Source organism: Crocodylus porosus, unplaced genomic scaffold (assembly GCF_001723895.1).
Source record: "Crocodylus porosus isolate Cpor-Errol unplaced genomic scaffold, CroPor_comp1, whole genome shotgun sequence".
Classification (NCBI taxonomy): domain Eukaryota; kingdom Metazoa; phylum Chordata; order Crocodylia; family Crocodylidae; genus Crocodylus; species Crocodylus porosus.
This window is the reverse complement of record NW_017728931.1, coordinates 45,435,275-45,457,572: the sequence shown is the minus strand read 5'-3', so window position 1 is coordinate 45,457,572 and position 22,298 is coordinate 45,435,275. Positions and strand designations below refer to the sequence as shown.

Sequence of the window (22,298 nt, the reverse complement as noted above, 5' to 3'; positions counted from 1 at the left end):
ATAAGGATCCTGCAGGTTTTTCTTCCCAAGGTGGAGAACCTTGGATTTTTCGGTGTTAAACACCATCAGGTTCTCATCTGCCCATTTGCTGAGCCTGTCCAGGTCAGCCTGGATCACCCGCCTGTCTTCTGGTGTGGATACTTACAGTTGATAGACTGTACTGGCGATTAGGACCTCAAGATATACCAGGGGCCTCTGTTTTGTCCTCTGTTGAATTGGACTTCCAACTGCTCACCACCTTGCTTTTGCTCACCACCTGCCTCACACTGAATCCTATGTTCATCCCACCACAAGGAAATGCGAGGGCAAGAAAAATAGACTGCTGCCATGTGGACTGTCCTTTCTCAATCCCTTTACCCTTGCAGGTTTTAAATTGTTTTATCTGCTGGATTTGCCTGATCATACTCTCTCAGCTTCTTTTGTTTGATGGCAATTTATTCTGTTATATGCTGCCTGTCTTTATGACAATGAACAAGGAGTGCTGAAAAGTGAGAGGGAAAACCAGGCTCAGTAGCAAGGCAGAAAGGTTGCAGGTCTTGCAATGGAGTGAGGATAACCCTTTTGCTTAGAAAAGTCCAGAAGTGTTTTTATAGTGATGTGTGCACGCACACACTCCTCCATGCATGCATTTGTGTATAATTTTAATGTTCAAACTGAGACAGCCACCCCCATTTTGGAAGCTACTGGTCAGAGAAATCTCTCCCAACAATCTAGATACAAAGGCAAAGAATGAAAGGGAAACAGAGAGGTGAAGTGACTTGTTCAAGATTACACAGCTGGACAGAGGCAGAGCTGGAAATAAAACACAGGCCTCTTTACTAACAGTTCAGTGTCCAGTTCAATGGGTTAGGAGTGTCTTCATACAGATGCTTACATTAAAAGAATTGCATCACCATCTGTTGAAATGCTGCCGTAACTGGAGGAGCACACAGTAGCTACTTAAAAGCATGTGACCTCATCCTACAGGTTTTCAGAAAGGTGATGAAAAGTACTATGTACACTCAAAAGTATAGCAGGTAAGCAGAATGCAGTTGTCCACATCCCAATGTGGATGTGAAAAGAACCAGTGGGTCACTGACTGTGAGTGGGCAAACCTCAGTTTTCTGTCCAAGATAACACAATACAAGTGCATGATGACTCCAGCCCTAAAGAGAGTTGAGGAGTAGAGTCACCAGCAGAACACCTTTTCTTCTTGAAAGTCTCCAAGGTCAATAATAAGCGGCCAAAATCAGACTCAGTTAGGTTATGAGCTCAGGACAAGAGAGAAGGCAACAAAAATAAACATATAATTAAAAAAATTCCTACCTTCATGTGATAATAAAACATGGAAGTATTTGTATTCCTGAGGAGCTCCTGCAACCAAGAATAATAGAACACTTTAACTGAAATGTGTGAATTTAGGATTCTGCTTGAGGAATATAAATATAATGATTGCATATAATGGGGAAAGAGCAGTCTTTGTTTTAGAAAGGAAATTTGCTGGTCTAGAATATACAGTACCCATTTGCATTATTTCTGTAGTTCTTAACTGGCTCATGATATCCCTTATCTCACTAGCTTTTCAAAAAGCAGTTGCTTTGAGAATCTAAGAATAGTAACATACATGTTCTTACTATTGCTGTCATGCCAGCTATGTGTCAGCTTACTCCATTTCTTTCTTTGATAGTTGTTATTATTATGAAAACCCAATAACACCAAACAAAACTTCAATACTGCAGGTTAGAACCTGGAGAGGATCACAGAATCAGAAGCCAGGGATGGACCTTGAGAATCATGTAATCCAACTCCCTGTAAAATGCAGAATGCACTTTTTTTGAGCTGACCCAGAATTAAAGAGTAGGCATTTTTGTCTTGCATAAAGTAGGATCTTTATGGAAAGTTACATATATAGGTCAACATTTAAAAAAAAATGGCTAGTGATTTGGGTTGCCCAACTTGGCACACTTTAAAAATATCTGAATTTTTCAGGGTAACTTTTTAATACTGTTGGAAAGCCACGTTCCTTTAATAGCGTTGAGGTGATGTTGCCATTATAGTCCAGGAGGTATGTGAGAAGCAAGAAGTGTTGTGGGTGGTATCTTTTATTGGACCAACTGTATGGTTGGTATAGACACAGACAAGCTTTTGGATATCACAGTACTCTTCCTCAGGCCCACATTCCTGTAATGGTATCTCAAGCTGTGCGTTGACAACTACTGGCCTGTACTTAATAATAGAAAGAGACAGCACATCTAAGACTAGGAGGATAAATGTTTGTACATGTTTGAAGAGGCCCTCTGGTGAGTCTCAGGCTTTAGGCTGCTAAACATTTTAAAATTTTTCAACAAAAAGGAAAGAAAAATTACCGAACATATTTTAAGAAGTCTGACCTCTAAAGGAGGGGCTAAGACAGGGGTGGGCAAAATATGGACCGCAGGCCAGATTCAGCCCACCAATTGACTGGGTCCAGCCCACAGCTGCTCCTGTGGCACTCTGCATGTGGCCAAACCCTACCCACTCCTGCTGGGGCAGCCCACACCATGCTCCCGTCTGCTTGTCCAGGCCCTGGCCAGCATAGGCAGCTTCTGGAGGGGCTGTTTTTAGTGCAGCTGGAGCTGGCCGGGTACTACTCTGCTCCTCTTGCCTCCAGCTGTGACTCCTCCTCCTGCCCTTGCTGTGCTGCTCTGGGCAGGCAGGGGGGAAGCATCAGCTGGGTGGCCCCTGCCCCAGCATGTGAGGCTCAGCATGTGTCCCAGCATTCAACACCCACCCGCAGGTGGCTGCTCATCTCTCTAGGTGGGTGGAGTGGGCAAAAGGCAGCTGGGAGCTGGAGCCCCTTGTGCTGAGGCTAAAGCTGCCCAGGTGAAGCTCCCCCCTGCTTGGAGCAGTGCAGCAGGTGCAGGAGCAGGAAGATAAGCTGCTGCTGGAGGTGAGAGGAGCACAGCAGCACTTGGCTGGCTGTGGCTGCACTGGGAACACCCCTGCCAGAAGCTGCATGCACTGGCTGGGGCTGGGTCCAAGGCTGGGCTGGTGGGAGCAAGTGTGTGGGAGCGCAGTGCGGCCTGCTTGGGAACGAGTGGCTGGGGCTTGGCCCCATGTGACATGCTTTGGGGGCAGCTGTGGACCATACCACCTAGGTGAGCTCTGCTGCATGGGCCTCCCATGCCTGCCCTCCCTCCCCTTCCCTCTGGCTGGCTCCTAGAACCTAGTGCCCAGGCAGTCTCCCCGCCCCCCCATACTTGAACCCCTCCAACTCTCCCCACCCCTTTCACAAGACAGGTGTGGAGAGAGCAAACTGGAGCTTGGCCTGGGCCCTGGCTCAGAGCTGTCATTGCCCTGTGACCTGGTCCTGTGACCCTGACCTGCCCTGCTTCCAAACACTGTTCTTTGCCTGCCCAAAGCCCCATAGGGAGTTTTGGTGAGTTGTTGGGGTGGGGAGGGAGGGGGAGTGGGCGGGAGGGTGCTGATCTAGCTCACAACAGCTCATCAAAGTCCCTATGTGGCCTCTGGGCCTAAATAATTGCCCACCCCTGGGATAAGAGAACTGACTGTACACAGAGAAGACGAATGGTAAGAAGTAACACGCAGCCATCTCTTAGCATCCATGAAGTCGAAGAAAAAAGCAGGAAGGGAATGACTTAATGACAACTTCAGGATGCTTCTTATTTAACAGGTAAAGACCAGATTCATGCTAAATAAACTGAGGAGGAAATGTGTGTTGGACATCATCTCTGAGATATTACTGCTGATAACATAAAGTCTCTTCTACCTTTTCAGTTCTGGACCTTTTGTTGCTAGATGTGGAAGGAGGCATCTTTGCTCTTTAAAGTTCAGGACTTTGTCTCTCCCAACTTATACGGCCTGTGCAAATGGGGGAGATGATGCTTCCAAAAATATACCGCTTGCCTGTTTTCTTGCACATGCTCCAAATTTGGCATTGCAGTGGTGAGGCCACTTCATAAATGTCTCCTCATGATTTTTCTCAATATCTTGGTTTCTAGTGACCTTGGTAGCAGTCACTGGAAATGACTGGGGCAGTCTTGTTGGCACATGTCTAAGTCTGTAGTTTGTGAGTGAGGGTGGGAGGGAGGAATAGGTAGGCATGTTTGGAAGCATTCCTGCTATTACCTGGTGCAGCTGTGGTGTATACCTCTCTCAGAGGTGCCCTGAGCACTGTAATTTCCGTTCAGGTCAGCTGGAGAAATGGAACTTAAAATCTCTGAAATTGAGGCTGTGGGTGTTTGAAGCTGGGCATCCAATGCTGAGATACTTAACAATTGTTGGTGCATTGAAAAATTTAGCCCCGAATGATATGTGCTGAAGTTCAATGGCAAAACAGGAGCCATTTCTTCACTTCTAGTCCCATCCACAATTTACAAGGCCTTTTTGATTGTTCACAAACTACCTAACATACAGCAGCTGTACATTAAAATATACCAGATAAACTAGAGGTATTCTTTATAGTTACTGAAGAGAAAAGTAAATACTGAGGTAACCATATCTTTTATCTAAGCAGAATTGACACACTTTTAAGGCAGGGGTGGGCCAAATACATCCTGTGGAGCAGATCCAGCCCACCAGACCATTGTACCTGGCTCACAGGGCCCCTAAAAAATTTAGAAAATATTTATTTGCTCCCAGGTGTCTATCAAAGATGACAAGAGCCAGGGGCAGTTGGACCCAGGGGGAGCCATCAGCAGGACGCAGCAGCCCACCCCCACCCCACCCTACCCTCAGCCATTTCCCTGCTTTCTTGCCCTGGTACTGCTCCAGCACTACCTGGCTCCCAGCTGCATCTCGTGTGTACGTGTGTGCGCGTGTGTGCATGCGTGCGCACGCGTGTGTGTAGGGAAGGATGCTGTATGTGTGTATGTTTGTAGGGTGTTCCACATGCTCATCCCACCATACACATGCACCCACACCCCCTCTGCACTGCCATACATAGACCCCCACACACCCTCACTCACACCGGCCACCCCCCCGTATACAGCCTTCCACAAACCCCATACCCACCCACATCCCACATATCCCTAAACACACCCACATGCTCCCTCACCCCACATCCACACCCCACCTATCCACCCCCACACACCTACAGCCTCCCCTACACCCCACATACCCACACACCCACAGTCCCCCACAAACCTATACCTCCCAACAATATACAAGAGTAAGACTTCATATTAAGCTATTGTATACAATGACCTCTATGTACACTACACAAATGCATGTACACTAGGAGAAAAAATATGTTTTTGAAATCAAATTAATGACTGTTTTAGATATTCGCTTTTTAGAATATAATTTGGTATTTTTCTGTTTCTGAGATGACAAAACACCTTGCTGAAAGGAGTACTTCCAGGGCCAAGGGGAGGGACTTCTAGTGGCAAAGGTCAGGGGGCAGGACTTCCAGTCAGAAGTTGGTGACCAGGGGGCAAGGCATCTGTCAAGGCATGGGGTTACCCATGCAGCCCTTGACAGCTTGCTAAAACTCAGTAAGTGGCCCTCTGCCTGTTTTAAGGGATTATTATTGATTTACATAACTATTTGAAACCTATTCTGTGGCAGTAAAGGAATGTTATGGTTTACCTGATAGATGTTGCCTTGACATTTAAATCCATTCCCAATATAATCAGGTTTGCAGGTGCAGGTCCTCTCTGTCAGCTCTGTGTCATTGCAGATTGCAAATTCACTGCAGCCACCATTGTTCTTATTAGATCATGAACACCAAACAAAATCTAATTAGTTGGTGCATAGTGTTGCCAAAATAATTTTAGTTTGTCACAACTTCATCTTCATGTATTCAGACAGGAAATACTTAATCCCACATGCTACTCAAAAAAACCCAAACTTGATGACATTTCCACAAATGGTAAGAAATTTTCAGAATAATTATTGACACTTTACACAAAGCACATGATCCATTTTTTTCTTCCTATCTCCTCAGTGCACTATAACATGCCATGACTTACTACTACCCAAAGGATTTCCATGCAGGCCTCTTTTTGGAGCCTGAGACTTCTGGGGTCTGGAGAGTTTTGGGACCTGGAGAATTCTGACCTCTTCTGAAGAGGGGAGGGAGCCACAAATGACTGTACACCACCTCTGTAAGTCTAGGATTCTGCTGGTTAGACTTCAGCAAATGCTCTAGCTTATGGCTGTTGTACATTGCTCTCTGTGTAGTTAGTAGGTCAAAACACCTGGATTAAGTACAGTCAAAAAGCCCAAGGCTGAATTGATTCAATCTTCTCAGGTTAGTCTAAAATGCATAGATTAAACCTATAAGCAAGTGAAGAGACATGCACTTCTTATTCTAGAAATGCAACCGCATGCCTATAGTGGCCCAGGCACTAGAGCATGCCTCCCTGCTCTGCTGGAGCAGACAGCTTGGGCCAAGAATAGCCTACCCATCATGGGAGTGGGGGAGGGTTGCTGGGGAGGTGCAAAGCATTCTAGGATGCTTGGGGACTGTGAGTTAACTTTAAATCAGGAGGGAATCTGGGGCAGAAGTTTAATAAACTGATTTAACCTAAATCAGTTAGGTCTGATACTAGATTCATCCAGGTTTATCTTTAAACTGGTTTTAGCCATTTTGAAAGCGGTTTATGTGTAATGAACTTCTGTTGTGTTACAGATTTGAACTAGTTTCTGATCCCTGTATTGGCTTATGTGTAATTTCTGTCCCTAGCTCTGGAACACTGAGCTGCCAAATCCTTCTCCAGCACATCCCCATTCTTATCCCAGCTCTCCATCTCCAGCTGGCCCTGTGCTGAGAAGTGTGATGTGAGAAGTACAGGTATCCCCAGTTGCTCAGTCTATTTTCCAGCCTCTTTTACACCCACTGTTTCATAGTTTCATAGTTTCTAGGGTCGGAAGGGACCTGAGTAGATCATCTAGTCCGACCCCCCTGCCATGGCAGGAAAGAGTACCGAGGTCAAACGACCCCAGCAAGGTGTACATCTGTGTACAAGGTGTACTACTGTGCCTGCCTACACTGGGCCAGAGTACAGCCCTGAATTAGGGTACAAGAATAACTGAGATAATCTGATCTTTAGACTGCAACCTGGCTTGCTTCCTGGACTTTTTCTTCCTGGACTTCATTTAGTCTGACCTCTTGTGGGAGAGCCATCCTGAGCTGCACCCTCACAGGATCTTGCCTGAAAGGATCCTAGCATACTTCTGATCATATGCAGTAAGGTTTCCGTATGTGCACTGGTTATTTGGGTTGCTCTAGTCAGGTTGATGGAAAGGGAACGCATTTATTCAAAATTTTCTGGGAGGCTTTGCCATGGAGAGGTTGGCGACATTATAGTTGGACTGGCATACTGCATAATTGACAAAAGGCAACCTTTGGTACAAACATTTTTTAAAAATGTGTTTTAAACAGCATTATAATTAGAAAAGTAGAAGAGAAGCTGGTGGGATAAATCCCACACAAAAACATATGCAGCAACCCTCACCCCTTGCTTTTGATTTCTATTTTTTGCGTGTTTTGTTTGTGCAGCCATTGAAGTTTGGAGAAATAACCTGTTGACAGGCCAGGCCAAGGGGTGACAAAAGGTTAACACCTACAGCTCAGTGGGTATATCTGCATTGTGGACTGCTGGGTAGCAGGGCAAATTAGACTGTAGAGAATGCTCTGCTGCTGTAGCTAGATGTACTTGGGGATGGTCCTGCTTTGAGCAGGGGGTTGGACTAGATGACCTCCTGCCAGCTCTAACTTTGTATGATTCTGGTACCTGAACTAGCTCATTTACAGCTGAACTTGGTTGCTAAACTAGGTTGCTAGCAGTTTTTATACACTACATTATGCCCACCAGTGCAGACACACCAGCGAAAATGTGTTAGTTTTAAATACTGAAGATTTTTCCTCCAACATCAATAAGCAAATGCTTGTGTGTGTCCTATAGCTTTCTCTTGCAGTGTGTATTTAGGGAAAATATAAATGGGAGTTTAGTCTGAGTCATGTATACTCAATAACACCTCTTGGGCAAAATTCAACTCTACACCAAGGGCCAGCACTAGGACTAAGGCTTAAGTGGAAGCAAATGGTGCCCAGACCTAGTGCTAACTCTCTTCACTGGGGTAATTTCACGAGAAAGGGCTTGACTGTCCAATCTGATTGAGCCCAGCCCATGTAGAATGGCATTTCTCTAATTCAGCAGACACAGGGGCAGGCCTGACTTACCTGTGGGACAACATGCCACTGGAGGAGTTAGTGCAAAGTGTCCCTTCTTCCTTTTACACCAGCAAAGAGTTCACTAGCTACTTTGTGCTACCTTCCTTTTGCAAGCTAGGGAATCTGCCCCGCAGTAGTACATGGCTAGGGGAGCCAATAAGCTAACAGGGATGAGGCACTGGTTTTCATCTCATTAATTTCCCATTTTACTATCTCAACCCAGTTGTTTAATTTTGTCTCCTAACAGCAGCACTTACAGAATTCTCTTAAAAAACTAGTACTCAAGAAATAGAAAGCATTTTATACAGTGGGGTTTTAAAAACAGTTCCAGCAACAACTGAAAACACCTGTAGCGAAACAAGGAAAGCTTCTGCTCATATTTACTCACAATGAACCAGTGTCTGTCCAAGGCTATGATTTCACACTCTTTTTGTACATCCAGTAAGCAAGTTGGTGGTGTATGTAGTGGCAGAGTAGTTTATATGTCTTGCTGTAACCTTGGAGGCCTGAGTTTAAACACTTGAGTTCACAGCAACTGTCCGCAGGTAACCCAACTATAAACGGGTAAACTTGTCACTCAAGCTGGGGAATAATGGCAGCCAGATGTGATGCTGGTGACATCACTCCTTATGGTTGTTCAGCTGTATATAGAAACCAGGGTACCTTAACCACACTAGCTCTATGGATTGCTAACCTTGGAAAAAACTTGGAACAGGCTAAACACTAAACTGTACTGTAATGGAAGCCTGATACGTAAAAGCCCAAATTACATGGTGACAGCACTGAAGCACATGCTTAGATGTTTTCCTAAATGGGGTCCTAGCTGGGATAAGATACACATTTCTAAGATAGGCTTGAATGCATGTCAATTCAAAAGCACATTGGTGTTATTTCAAAATTTTAAATGATGAACAGATATAAAAAGCTACTCACCACTGAGCACAGACTGATGTACGTGCATGTTTTGCCATCCCCTGAATAGCCTTTCAGACAATTACACACTGCCTATCAGGAGAAGACAGGAGCCAGATTAACACTAAAGCACATGAAACTTGATCACAGTAGCTTTTAATCTTATTTGTTTTATATCATCCAGGCTGATATTCATGCCAAATGAAGGGAAAAAAGAATGCAGAATCCCATTGTATAGTAAGAACCATTTTGTAATTTTCCCTTTCTTTAGCTACCGGCACGTCACCCCTCTGGGGCACGTCCCCATATGGTGTAAGCCACTGTAGCCCCATCGGTCTCAGTGGAGCGATGCCAGTTTAAACCGACTAAGGATCTGTCCTTGTACATCTATCTATCTTGTTTTTCTTTTGGAGCTCTGGCTATCTGGGAATGGCCTCTATCTCACCGCCTACAGTGTTTCCATTTCAAATATCAGCTGAAAACACAACTCCTTTTCCATTTTTATCCGTATTATTTAAATTGGTAAATCAGGTCACACTATTTTGAATAAAAATAAAAGAAAGAAACTAGGACACTTTTTTCAAAACCTTTTTAAGGTGATGAAATACTTTTACAAAAAACAAAAATATTTTGTTCATTCTGTTGTTGCTACTGGCATTTTCTTATTCAACAGTGTCATATTCATTTTTTATTGTAATTACACTATGATTTTTTCTTTGCTGCATGCTGTTACCACACAGCTGAAAAGTTAATATGGCTAAATGAAATTACTTGTTCTTCCTTTAATAGTTGTACTTAATACCTGTCACTTTAGAGTCTGGGGGCATTCATTACATTATGTTCATGTTATGAAATAATACTTTTTGAGGTATTATTCAGGTATCAGAAACTAAAACTACCAAGTAGTAATGGCAGTTTATTTAGTGTACTCAGATTCTAAATATACGTTAATAAATGACCTAACTCTTTGAGGATACAGGTTTCATAGATTCATACATGTTATGGTCAGAAGGGACCTCAACAGATCATCGAGTCTGATCCCCTGCCCTGGGCAGGAAAGAGTCCTGGGGTCAGATGACCCCAGCCAGATGCCTATCCAGCCTTCTCTTAAAGACCCCCAAGGTGGGAGAGCGCACCACCTCCCTTGGAAGCCCATTCCAAATTTTGGCCACCCTTATCGTGAAGAAGTTTTTCCTGATATCTAGCCTAAATCTGCTCTCTGCCAGTTTGTGACCATTGTTCCTTGTTACCCTAAGAGGTGCCCTGGTGAACAGAGCATCTCATGACCACCCTTCCTGGACTCCCATCTTGCCAATACTCTTAGCCTGCAGTGCATCATTGACTAGACTCCTAAGCACAGTGAAGTTAGCCAGGTTGTAGCCTTATTGGTCTACAGGCAAAAGGAGTCATGAAAGAGGTGATCTTTTTTATTAGACCAACTAGATATTTGAAAAAAAAATTCTTTATTTGCAAGCTTTTGGGCACACCCAGAGAATGCAAAGATTGTACAATTTCTCCTAGGTGGAAATGAATACGAATGAGAAATGAATATTAATGAAATATGAATTTTCATTTCCACCTAGGAGAAATTTTGCAACCTTTGCATTCTCTATGCCTGAAGAAGGGTGAGTGTGCCTGAAAGCTTGCAAATAAAGATTTTTTTTTTTGCAAATATTTAGTTGGTCTAATAAAAGATATCACCTGTACCACGAGTTCTGTTTCCTAATTCTTTGGGGAAGCACAGGCAAGTCAGGTTTAGAATTAATCCTCTGTTTGTAGACTTTTATAGAAGATAGAAGTATTAAACATATTACTCCAGGTGGGTCAACTGCGGGGCTTCTTAGAAAAAAGCATAGCCACTGCTGGGCTGCCACAACCCCTTCAGTGTAGATGGGTGGTTTCAGACCCCCCACTATGAGCTGTCCCATGCATAACAGTTGAGATGAAGGAGTAAATGTTCTGTGCTAGCAAAAGGACTGATACAGATAATTTCCCTCCTAGAGCAAATGGGAAGCATGAACCTGACTATGACTCACATTCATTGTCTTTTTGGCCCTGCTCCTATATTTTCCTTTTATGCAGGCTGGATTATACAGTTACAGTCTGGCCCAGAGTTACTGAAGCATGTCTGAAGTACTAAACTAGAAACACAGTAATAAGTAATTCAATTATACAGTTAAACTTACTTTCAGGAATCAGTGGCAATTACAAATGTCAATAAGTAGAACTGTAGTATTATTAGTTAATAATTTGTTGTAAACATGTTGTACTTACAATCATTGAATTATAATGTCTAACTGTTAAACACTACTAGCTTCAAACACATTTGAATGGCTGTAGCTACCATTGCTCTGTTTTCAGTAATGACAGAGCCATAGTGGTTGATATTTGCACCAGAGATGCCAGTTGTGCTAATGGAAGTTTTTCCTCAGGGCTTCTAGCTCTGTTTTCAGATGAAAACTGCTAAAAAATATAGATTAATCAAGACTCTCCTCCGAATTACATTTCCTGTCAATTTTTTTTAGCTTTGTTTTTAGCTTTCTCCACGTTTTTCTAGGTTTCAACAAGAAAATGAAAATTATTGAGGAAAGCAGACACTTCACACAAACTACTTTGTCATACCAAAAATCCAGTTTCTGAAAAAAAAAATCAGAATTTTTTTCACTAGTTCTGACTGGAAATGGTCAAACTAATCTTATATGACTGCCCTGACACATTACTTACCTGGTTAGGTCCAGTTTGTGTGCATTCTGCATTTCTATCACATCCACCATGGTTCTTCAAGCAGGGATTGATTTCTTTATATAACAAAAACAACCAGAAAGATCTGAATGATTTATACATTCTCACTTAATGGCCTGTGTAATGTAAAGTGTACTAGGATTGTGGATTTGAGATAAAGATGATTCTTTTTGCTTCTTAATATGCACCTTATAATTTTTTCAACTTTTTTGGCAAGGACTGTAATCATTCAGACAATACTGCTCATAGAATGTTTTTTCTGTGAGATTTAATATGGTAAGTCTTTTTACTTGGCACAAAATGCCCATTGAAGTCAATGGAAGCTTTTGACTTCAATAAGCTTAGCATTAGGATCCCAAAATAGTTATTTTTGTTGGGATTCAGATCTCTGGTATCTTCACAGTTATTAATGCAGAAGAATTGTTAGTTATGGTGAGTCTTGCATTTTGCATTTCCATGGATATGATTTTCTTTTAAAAGTCTTTTGCATTTTGCTTCAAAGCAAAAGGTGCAGAGAGCGGTTTCTCTTTAGGGATCCTTGGCTTCCCTTGCTTATGCTAAGGGGTATTAATATATATGGGATATGCGTTCTATAGACATGCCAGTACTACCTCTCCAGCTTATGACAGGACCACTGATACAGTTTGCACTTACCCAGGCAGACTATTCCATCCCCAGTGTATCCAGTTTTGCAAACGCATACTCTGTTCCCAGGGGTGGTTCTTCTACATTCTGCTTTGACAGAACAGCCACCATTACCAATTTCACATGCATCAATAGCTGCATAACAGGGGAGACAGAAAACCGTAAGGTATTTGATTTGTTTATTTTTAATTTGAAATAACTCTAAATACAAATAGATTCAATGACATTTCATAAACAAACCTTTCTGATCTAAGAGTTCACAGAAGCAATTTGCATTGTCCAATTTATTTCTTAATGGTTACAACAGGAAAAGAAAAAAGTGCATTTCTAATGTGGGAATCATTTGTTCTTCCAAAATTCCTCTCTCTCATTGCTACATGTGACAAAGAAAAATAAATGAGAAGGCTTTCACAGTTTTCATGGGAACATAGGGATTCTCCTAAGTTTTCTATAGTTTGCTCCCTACCTCTACACTTAAACAATCTTGCTTTGCAGGATGTCTGGATGAGTGTCCAGTCCTTGAGTTTCCCCAAGGGGATGCACGTGTCTGTAGGGCAGAGCGCTTTGCACCTACCAGTCTAGTAAGTCAGAGATTGAACCTCTGGAATCAAAATTCCAGCCTCTGGTTTGACAGAAGTGAGCATTTCCTTCTGGGCCAATGGGCTTTTCTGATAAAAACAGAAGTCCTGTGGTATTCAATTCATGCTAAAAAAATGCTGTCACAGCGCTACTGTCAGGTGTTGTATTTTCAGCCATTACAGTAGAATACAATATTTCTAATATGGACAGTCCTATGGCATCAGTCATCCCTCTTCTAGGAAGAAGTCCCATTGACACAAAGTCAAAATGGCATAAATACATGGGTGGCAGTATGTTTAGGCTGTGTAGTACTTTGACTATTCAGATGGAAATTCTTGCCATTTTCTCAATTCCAGAAAATGCTGGGCCCCTGACAGTGACCTGGGCTGGGCTGGGCTCTGCTGAGATAGGTGTGTAGGGATGCAGAAACCTGATGCCCATGACCCCAAAGAGCTCTTCTGGAAGTCTGAATGGCCATAATGCAGAGGTATTTTGGCTCATAATCCTTTCTGCTCAGGAATATTTCTACACCAGAAACCAAGAAGGGCTGGCATAGAGCCACTATGTCAGCTCTGCACCACCAAGAGCTCCCTTTATACATGGAGAAGTTCTAGGTAGCAGATTAAACTGGCTCTTGGATTTCTGCCACTAGGATATAGCAAATATCCATCCAGAATATGGGTGGCAGGATCTTGACTTCAGATACTGCTCCCTATTATGGTGAGACAAACACTCCCTTGTTCTCCAGGGCACTATTTTAATCAGATAAGGATTAGGAAAGGCAACTATCACATTAATTACATGTACTGTAGCAAGAAACAATCTGGGTCATAAATCTGGACATGTCAGTTTTTCAAAAGAACACCTGGGATTAACCGCAGTTGCCTCTTTCTTAAATTCTCCATTAAGTAGTTTTATTTTAGCATCTGAAAATGTGCATCCATTCAGAAAACAGACTAACTGCAGAACTGACTGAAAGTGCTATTGTACCCCAAATCAGCCTATATTCAACAGGCTTTGTCTGAAACAGAGAACAGACACAAACCAGATTTTGTCACTCCCAAACTAACCCAGCTCCAGTTGTGCACAATATGTTCCTTATTCCCCATTCTTCCCTTTTAGCCACACTCTACCACATCTCAAAGATTTGTCCTTTGCTTTTGTGAATCCGCACCTGTTGCCATCTATTCATTTGAAGTAAACTGGCAGCAATCCTGTTTTCAATTCATGTATATAGAAACATGCATCTCTCGCCAGCACTTCTGTTTCACAGTGAACATCAAGTACTTCAAGCACATTCTTTTAAAAGGTAGAAAACAAAATCTACTTGCCTGTACAGTATGTTCCATTCCCCTTAAACCCAGCTGCACACTTGCAATATGCACTACTATTAGACTGGAGAAAGCAGCTAGAATAGTGAAAAGAAAAAAATGCTACATCAAAAATAAGCACTTTCTCTGTATTTTCATCATTCTTCCACCACATCTTTCTGAATGTGATGCTCATAAAACCGAATGGACAAGCAGCTTTGAAATATGACACTGTTATAACAATGCTATTAATTAAAATGAAGGAATGTCAACATTTCACAGTGACTTTACAACACACTCTAATTTTAAGCATCCAAGTGTCTGCTGTAGCCCTGCAGACATCCTTGCCATCTATCAATCTAGCAATTTCATGTCTGTTTTCTCATGACTTGTGCAAAAGTGTCCTTTTTTGAATGCAAACCTTGTTTTTTTGCAGTCTAGAAATATAGGGGCGCAAAGTTGGGCATCAAAACATTTAATGACCTCAAATTAAAGACTGTATTTGTAAATCTGGCTGATACAGCTAAAAGAGCACCTGTTATGATCTACAAAGAACAGATAGAGCAAATGTCTGCACTCAGCAGATTACAAGGCTGCCCAGGACTGCGTCCTGCTTTTTTAAACATACATAGAACTCCTCTGTGCTGATCTAAGAGTATAATTTTGAACAGAAGATGGGATAAATATTTAAATGAAGTGGTCAGTGGAAAATAAAAACAGATCACTGAAAGATTTTGAGGTCTTCTCGCATCCTGTTTTCCTGGCCTTAAGTCTGTACACGTGAAGTGATCTTTCAAAATATCTTTCCTTACTCTCCAAAAACCTCAGATGTCCCGACCAGTCTTCTCTTGTGCGTATGGTGACTCACTGGGTTCTCTTCAGCAAGTGCTTAGTTCAGGGGCAGCTATGTCCCTTTAAAATTTTATTTGTCCCTCCCCTACATGACTGGATTTTATACGTACTTTGCACTGGTATGACATGTTCTGTTACATGCATCACCTTTGATTTCTGAAAGAGAGAAACCACACAGACTTTTACAGCTTTGCAAGTCAACATTCTAAAGCGATAAATCCTTTTACCACTCTTGTTTCAAATACTCCCTTTCACTCTCCTCCAAAGGCATACAGTTTTACATTTATCTCTCAAGAAAACTGATAGAAGCCACTGGGATTTACTTGTGGTTTAAGATACTTTTCACTGGGTGCAGCTACATGAGATGCTTACTGTGGAACTGTCTGATTAGCTCCATAGTAAATGTCTTGCATCTACACATGCAGAGCTATTAGACTGCAGGAAACCAATAAACTCTACAGCAGGATAGTACTTGTAAATACAAGAACTAGCCTACCGTGGACTTATTTACTGTGCAGCAACACACGTGTAGATGCTGACCTGGGTGTAAATGTGCATCTGGTCAGCCCAGCCAGCAGAGGGCCACAATCCTTCCTGCTGCCCTGCCACATGGCTCAGCAGCTGCAGGAGCCTTATGGCTCAGTAAGCTCCGCTGCCACCTGACACATGCACCTGCTGCCTGGTCCTGGCCTTCCATGTCTCTTGCCAGCCTGGGGCTGCCCCCTGGATCCTGGGCCACACTGCCACTCCCAGCTGGAGCCTAAAGCTGGCCCCTGTGCCTTCTGCCAGCCCAAACTGTCATCTGGGCAGCTGTGGCTGGAGCCTGAAGCTCCCTCTGGTTGCTGCACGGATCAGGAACAGCTCTGGCCTAAATTGCTCCTTCCAGTTCAATTTGCTTCTGTCCTGGGTGCATGTGTAGATGTTGTGCCTAGGAATAGTTTAATGCATTGCAAATTGCTCCACAGTTTATTTAGTTGCATTAATTGTATGTGTAGACATGCCCACTGGGAATCAAATGGCAGTATCCAGCCTTCTGTTCCGAAAAATCCATCCCTGTATACTGGGATACCTGTCCCAAGCACCACTTAAACCATATTTGGGGGCATTAGGTGGTCTGTAATTGGTGCACTGGCCTTGTGCTGGTATTTTACCTATTTTTTAAATATGGGAGAAAAGCACCTTTTTAAACCACTTAATAGTTATCAACAATATGAGATACAGGAGTTAAAGGAATGAAAGAACCTCCAAGCAATTTAAATTATGGATTAATTGTAATTATTACAAAAGTTATCTTCAACATTACCTACTACTTGACTTATCCCCCATCAGACAGTTCTACTGTTAATCTAGTAAAAGGAAGGGAGCTGTACTATTTCTCTTAATTCTTTTATTCTGTAAAGCCTACTGAACAAGCATTGTATTGAAACTGGCTGCATTAACTTATTGTACTGTGCCTAATTTCATTTTCCCATTTTAAATCTTATCTAAAATCTTGTTCTGCTCTCTAGCAGCCTTGGATAGAAGTCACAGTTTACAGGAGGCTAGCAAAGGAGCAAGGCATGACTGAAATGTCACTAGAAGATCCCAGAATAAATTTTAGTGAGAGTTCAGTGGTGCATACATAGCCGCCTTGTGCTGACTGATGCATAAGATGCATTTCATCCCTAGGGGATGTACTGTGTCATCAGTATTACACTGCATAAAAAAATAGCAGATGGACAACACAAACCCCCTAAGCTGGGGCATCTTCACCCTATTGGGGGTGGGGGGTAATTGCCTCTGAAAGAATGAGAGACAAAATGCTGTTGGTGTAAGTTATACAGATACAAGGTTCATCTGTCCACATCCAGTCTGGGGTAGATGTTTGTTAAAGTGGCAAAGTGGTCATTACTTGCTCTTTTGTCATCTAGAAGTGAGCTGCTGTAATGACTGCCTCCTGTGGGAACTACCCCAATATAGCTGCACATCAGTCCATTCCTGATCCTGGTTTATGTTATACAAGTATACAACTGGATGTAAATTACACCGGGGTATGTGTACAGACCCTTGGTGTACTGGTATTCTCACTTAGTTCATACTGTGTTTTCATGAGGGGCTACTAGCTACTGATTTTCTCTCTTGCATCTCCATATGCTGGTGAGCAACAGTACTTTTTGTGTTTCTCTGTAACATCTGCCTGGTAGTTTGGTATTAAAGATTCTATGTCATCTAACCTATTAATTTCATATAGCACCTCTCCAATCTAGACTGATATGCCTTATATTTGTGCTGCTGTTAAGCATGCAGACCTGCAGCCCAAAAAGAGTCACAGGGAGTTAATTACTCAAGTCCCATTGCAAGTCTATGCTTTTCCAAATCAATTTTCTTTTCTAAGCCATGAGTTTATTCCCCATAACACTGGTGGTTAATTCCTTATATACAAAACAGAAAGCAAAATAAGGATGTTTCCTTCTGTGGCAGGCTGAGGGCCTTTTTATAGTGTTGAGAAGCTGCTTGTTCTAGGTAAGAACCTCAAGTACACGTTACATTAAGATGTATTTTCTGCTGGTTATTGCTCTAGATCCACTGAAAAATATGCTGACTTCTTCAGAGAAACTTACCACTGTTGCATCTCACACCTCTCCATCCAACATCACATTCACAAGTGCCATCGCCTTCAGTCCCACTGTTGCATTTCCCATGGACACAAGGACATTCTAAATGTGCAGATATGATTAAATCATTTAATCCAGGAATGCTCATCTCCCAGCCCACGAGTCAAATCCAGCCTGCAGAGCCATGGCATGTGGCCTGCAGGGTTCCTTGGGAGTTGGGAAATTTGGTGGTGGGGGAACAGTGACAATTAAAACTGCTACCCTTCCTTTGCTGCTGAATTCCCAAGCACGGCACAGCAAGTTGAAAGCCTCATATAGTCTAGACAGCAAATTAAATGTCTAGACTGGGCTATGCAACCTCCTCTGTACAGTCAGATCAGGCCAGGCTATCCCCCTTCCCCATGTACATACCCAAATTGAGGCTGGGACATGCCCCCTTTCCCTCCATGGCCAGATGAAGCCAGGCCATGCCCTGTCCTCCCATGTGGCCAGGTTGGGGCTGGACCACATCCTCTTTCCTCCCTTCTCCCCTCCCCTGCATGGCTGGATGAGGCCCACTGTTGGGATCCAGCCTGCAGACCAACTGGGTACTGTCCATTTGGCCTGCAGGGCAAAAAGGTTGAGCACCATTGATTGAATCTATACTGTGAATAGAGTACAGGAACAACGGAAACATTAGAAGGATTTTCCAAATGTATTGTATCCACATAGTCTTTGTTATCTAATCTCTGGCTCCTTGTGCCCCCTGTTAGCCAGGGCTGTGCTGACCTGGCTCAACCTGCCGCAGTACTGGGCGTATGTTCAAACACAGTGCCCAGGAGCAATACACTCCAGTGTGATATGTGCCAGGATTTATTGCTCCGTGCTAATTGCACACATAGATACGCCTATTATGTATATTTCAAGGGTTGTATTGCTTTGCAGTAGAAACTTTTCAAAGACAAATGGACCTGGGGTATGTAACCTTTTTTTGCGCCTTTGAAAATAAACCCCTAAGTTGGGGGTAAATTATTTAGAAGAGTGTTTGCAATTGGTGTTTGTTTGCCACTTAGCAGAGAATAAATCTGAAAAATTAACTTATAATTTTCAAGTTACTGCCTCCATGCAGGACTTTTAACTGGAAATCATATTGGTGAGAGGTGAAAAGAGAAAAGCTTTTCCTGAGCTGCTACATGAAGGTAGTGCATGTAGGTCATGCAAGCAGAGCTAATGAGTGGAGAATTGCTGTGAGAAGCATGGTAGAGGGAAAACACCTCTATTAGAAAAAGAGAAGAAGCAATTACAATCCTGTGCATGAAACTAGCCCAGTATAATTGGGTAAAATGAGGCGTTTGAAAGATGGAAGTTTTGAGACTAGTACCAGGGCTGCCCTGGTCGAAAGGTGAAAGTCCAGCTGTGCCAGGGAATGAGAAGCTGTCCTTCACTTGCCTGGGAAGCTAAAGGCAAGACATTTTAATTTTAAACTATGCTTTGGGTATGCCTACATGAGATGCTATGTTGCCATGGCGAGGAGCTACAGTGATGTCGTTCATTTCTACGGCAACTTAGCATTGGCACGCACAAACCATGAAGCCACTACTACTAAGCAGTAGCAACAAGCTCCTGTGCAATAGCTTGTTGCTACTGTGCAGTAGGGTTGGAAATGACCCATGTGATGCTGGGACTGTGCAGTACTGGTGGTTACTGCTCAGGCAATTGCTGCTCAGTAACAACTGCCCAATCAGGCACATGTGTAGACGTGCCCTCTGTGGGATATGCTTTTGCCCAATCTTGTGATTTAATTTCTAGTCTTGTGATACGTGTTAATGGGAGTCTCAGCTTCCGTTAATAATGGACACATGTAAGAAACTAGCTCTCATAGCTGCAAACAGAAGCTTGAAAAAGTGACCCCAGTACTTGCTTAAAACAAACAAACAAACAAACAAACAAACAAACAAACAAACAATCCCTTCAAAAAGGCAACTAAAAAGAACCTTCAAAATTAGTGGGGTGGTGCTGTTTTTTAAATCTCCTAATTTTTAAACCAGACAATGAGGTTTTGGGATCTGATTCAAGATTTTGAATACTTGGGTTTGGCAATACTGGATATATTATTTTCTTAACACCCTGCAAACATTCTCTCTTCTTCAAGTTCAGTGTGTGTGTGTGTGTGTGTGTGTGTGTGTGTGCCCGCGCACACGCGCGCGTGTGTGTGCGCGTGCATGCATGTGTGCGTGCGTGCAAGCGTGTGTGTGTGTGCGCGCGCGCGCGTGTGTGAAAGCAATATAATTGACCTTGTATAATTCTGGTGACTTGATGGAATTAGTTCTGATTGATACTAGTACAGGTAAGAAGTTATTTAACACCTACACTGAGGGTTGAGAGAGTTGAATCATTTAGCCACTAAAACTCTGTCCAATGTCAGAGACTTTTGTTTGGTTGACTTTTCTCTTACAGAGCTGGCAAGTTTTGGGAAGGTACCCATGTAGTTTAGAATCAGTAAGTACCTTGGTCACAGTTGTGGCCATATTTGCCTTCATTACAGGTCTCACATGCTGTTCCATTAAAACCCTCATCGCATTTACACTCTCCTGTGCCATTAACACCATCCATGCATACGCCATTTCCAAAGCAGGCATTTCCAGCTTTTCCTGGACAGGGCTGGCATTGTGGACCAAAGAAACCTGCACAGCATCCTCTCGTCTGAAGAAGAAAGACAACATAACAAAAGGTGAAGTTTTGGCTTTTAAGTCACTCCCCAGTTACTTATGTGCAGGGAGCTGTGCAAAGCCACAGCATCCCAAGGGAGGATGCCATGAAAGCTCAGTTTCTGTGCGTTGACAGTGGGGAGGAATGCAATGGGGAGTAGTCAGTTTTCCCTCTCTTACCTTTTCAGTGCTTGTAGTGTAGGGACTACTACTGAGAAGATTCAAACTCCTCCTTCAGTTTAAGGCTAAGGTTATTACCTAATCTCAACTTCCAGCCCTCGCCCTGCACTATTCCTAATTGCTGATGTCTTGTAATTGTCAGAAGCTTCTTACACTTTTGGCCAGGCACTGTGACCAGGACCTCTTTCTGTAGTGAGGCCTACTGAGAGAGTTATTAAACTGTAGGGCCGGGGCTACCTTTTTGTTTTGTGTTTGTTCTGTGTTCTTAGAACAGTGGGGTCCTGGACCATGGCTGTGTCTCTACGATGCAATCATGATACATATGCTAAAAAAAGACATTAGTTAGGGAATACTCACAATGACAGTCTTCATGCATGTGGTCTGACATCCAATATGACTGGATACCCTTCCCTTATAGTATTCTGTATAGATGCAATATTTCTTCTCTCCTACCTGTTTAAAAGATAACTGCATCATGACTTAGTGTCATATAAACAGGTTTTAATCCATACAAACTGGTTATTACCATAATGAATCAATTCAACCCAACGTCCCTGAGAAAAAACATTTCAACTTAAAAGTAGTCATCCTTGGTCAAAATTTGAATTGGAAATATTTCTAGGTTTGAACATTATAATTTTTTCAGTTCAGTTGCTTTTACTTTCCACTGCATTTCTGTGCTTCTCCATTCTGACAAGGAAATATCAAAACACTGTTTTGAAAGCTGCTTTTGTATTGGCTTGTATTGCATTTTGTTAGGTCTGGACATAATTAGGAAATGCCATATATCTTGGGAAAGCCTTTTCTTCTAAGATTTCCTGCCTGACTATAATTACAAGAAGTTAGATAAATAACTCATGGCATGAAGTTTTATTAGAACAAAAATGCCAAAGTTCCAGATTTTTGTCCATCATTACTTTTGTAAGGACGTGCTAGTCTATTATACTAATAATGTACAGAGAAATTTACAGACACGAGGTCATGTTTGTAATCTCATTACAGACACACATTTTCAGCCTTAGAAGAATATAGCAAAATCTATTCATATTCATTCTAGATTTTTATTTCAATCCAGCTTTAACTTAATCTGAAATGGAAATCTATCCATAAAGAAATCTACCCATAAAGGAAAATCCAGGAATGACAAAACTCCTAAACTCAAATCCTGTTCGCCTCTATGATGTCAAAATGACATTTACCTGTCTTTTAGGCATCTAAGTCACTAAGCGAAATCTTATTTCCCTCTGTGCAGCAGTCACAAAACTGCTAAGAGATTGAGACTCCTTGCAAATTTGCCTTTTGGCCTGAAGATCTCCAGGGCTAGGGACAGACATTACACATAAACCAGTTTAAGTCATCAGAAACTGGTTTAAACCTGTAACAGAACAGATGTTCAGTGCACATAAACCAGTTGGCAAATGTCTGAAATGGGTTTGAGATAAACCTGGTTGAATGCAGTATCAGAGTGAACTGATTTGGCTCAAACTGGTTTATGCAATGTCTGTCCTAGCCCCCTTGCTGGTTTAACCAGAGATCTGCAGCACCACAGCATGCTCTCTGGGCTGGGTGGGACTCTCTGTTCCACATCAAGGCTGGCTCCTCCCCTCTGTGTCTGCCTGGCTTCTCCATGCTAAACAGG

The 22,298-nt window shown here is 42.6% G+C and overlaps 1 protein-coding gene across 3 annotated transcripts in view; it reads right to left on the bottom strand.

Moving 5' to 3' along the window:
- Positions 1 to 22,298, bottom strand: part of STAB2 (stabilin 2) — a 138,566-nt gene that overhangs the window by 37,326 nt on the left and 78,942 nt on the right. For all 3 annotated transcript variants that reach the window (XM_019544760.1, XM_019544757.1, XM_019544759.1), the window contains 10 exons: positions 21,017 to 21,112; positions 20,279 to 20,474; positions 17,799 to 17,894; positions 15,309 to 15,354; positions 14,368 to 14,444; positions 12,467 to 12,592; positions 11,795 to 11,868; positions 9,092 to 9,163; positions 5,569 to 5,688; positions 1,306 to 1,353 (listed from right to left, as the gene is read on the bottom strand). In XM_019544760.1, coding sequence (XP_019400305.1) covers positions 1,306 to 1,353; positions 5,569 to 5,688; positions 9,092 to 9,163; positions 11,795 to 11,868; positions 12,467 to 12,592; positions 14,368 to 14,444; positions 15,309 to 15,354; positions 17,799 to 17,894; positions 20,279 to 20,474; positions 21,017 to 21,112 — 951 coding nt within the window. The remainder of the gene's footprint in view (positions 1 to 1,305; positions 1,354 to 5,568; positions 5,689 to 9,091; positions 9,164 to 11,794; positions 11,869 to 12,466; positions 12,593 to 14,367; positions 14,445 to 15,308; positions 15,355 to 17,798; positions 17,895 to 20,278; positions 20,475 to 21,016; positions 21,113 to 22,298) is intronic.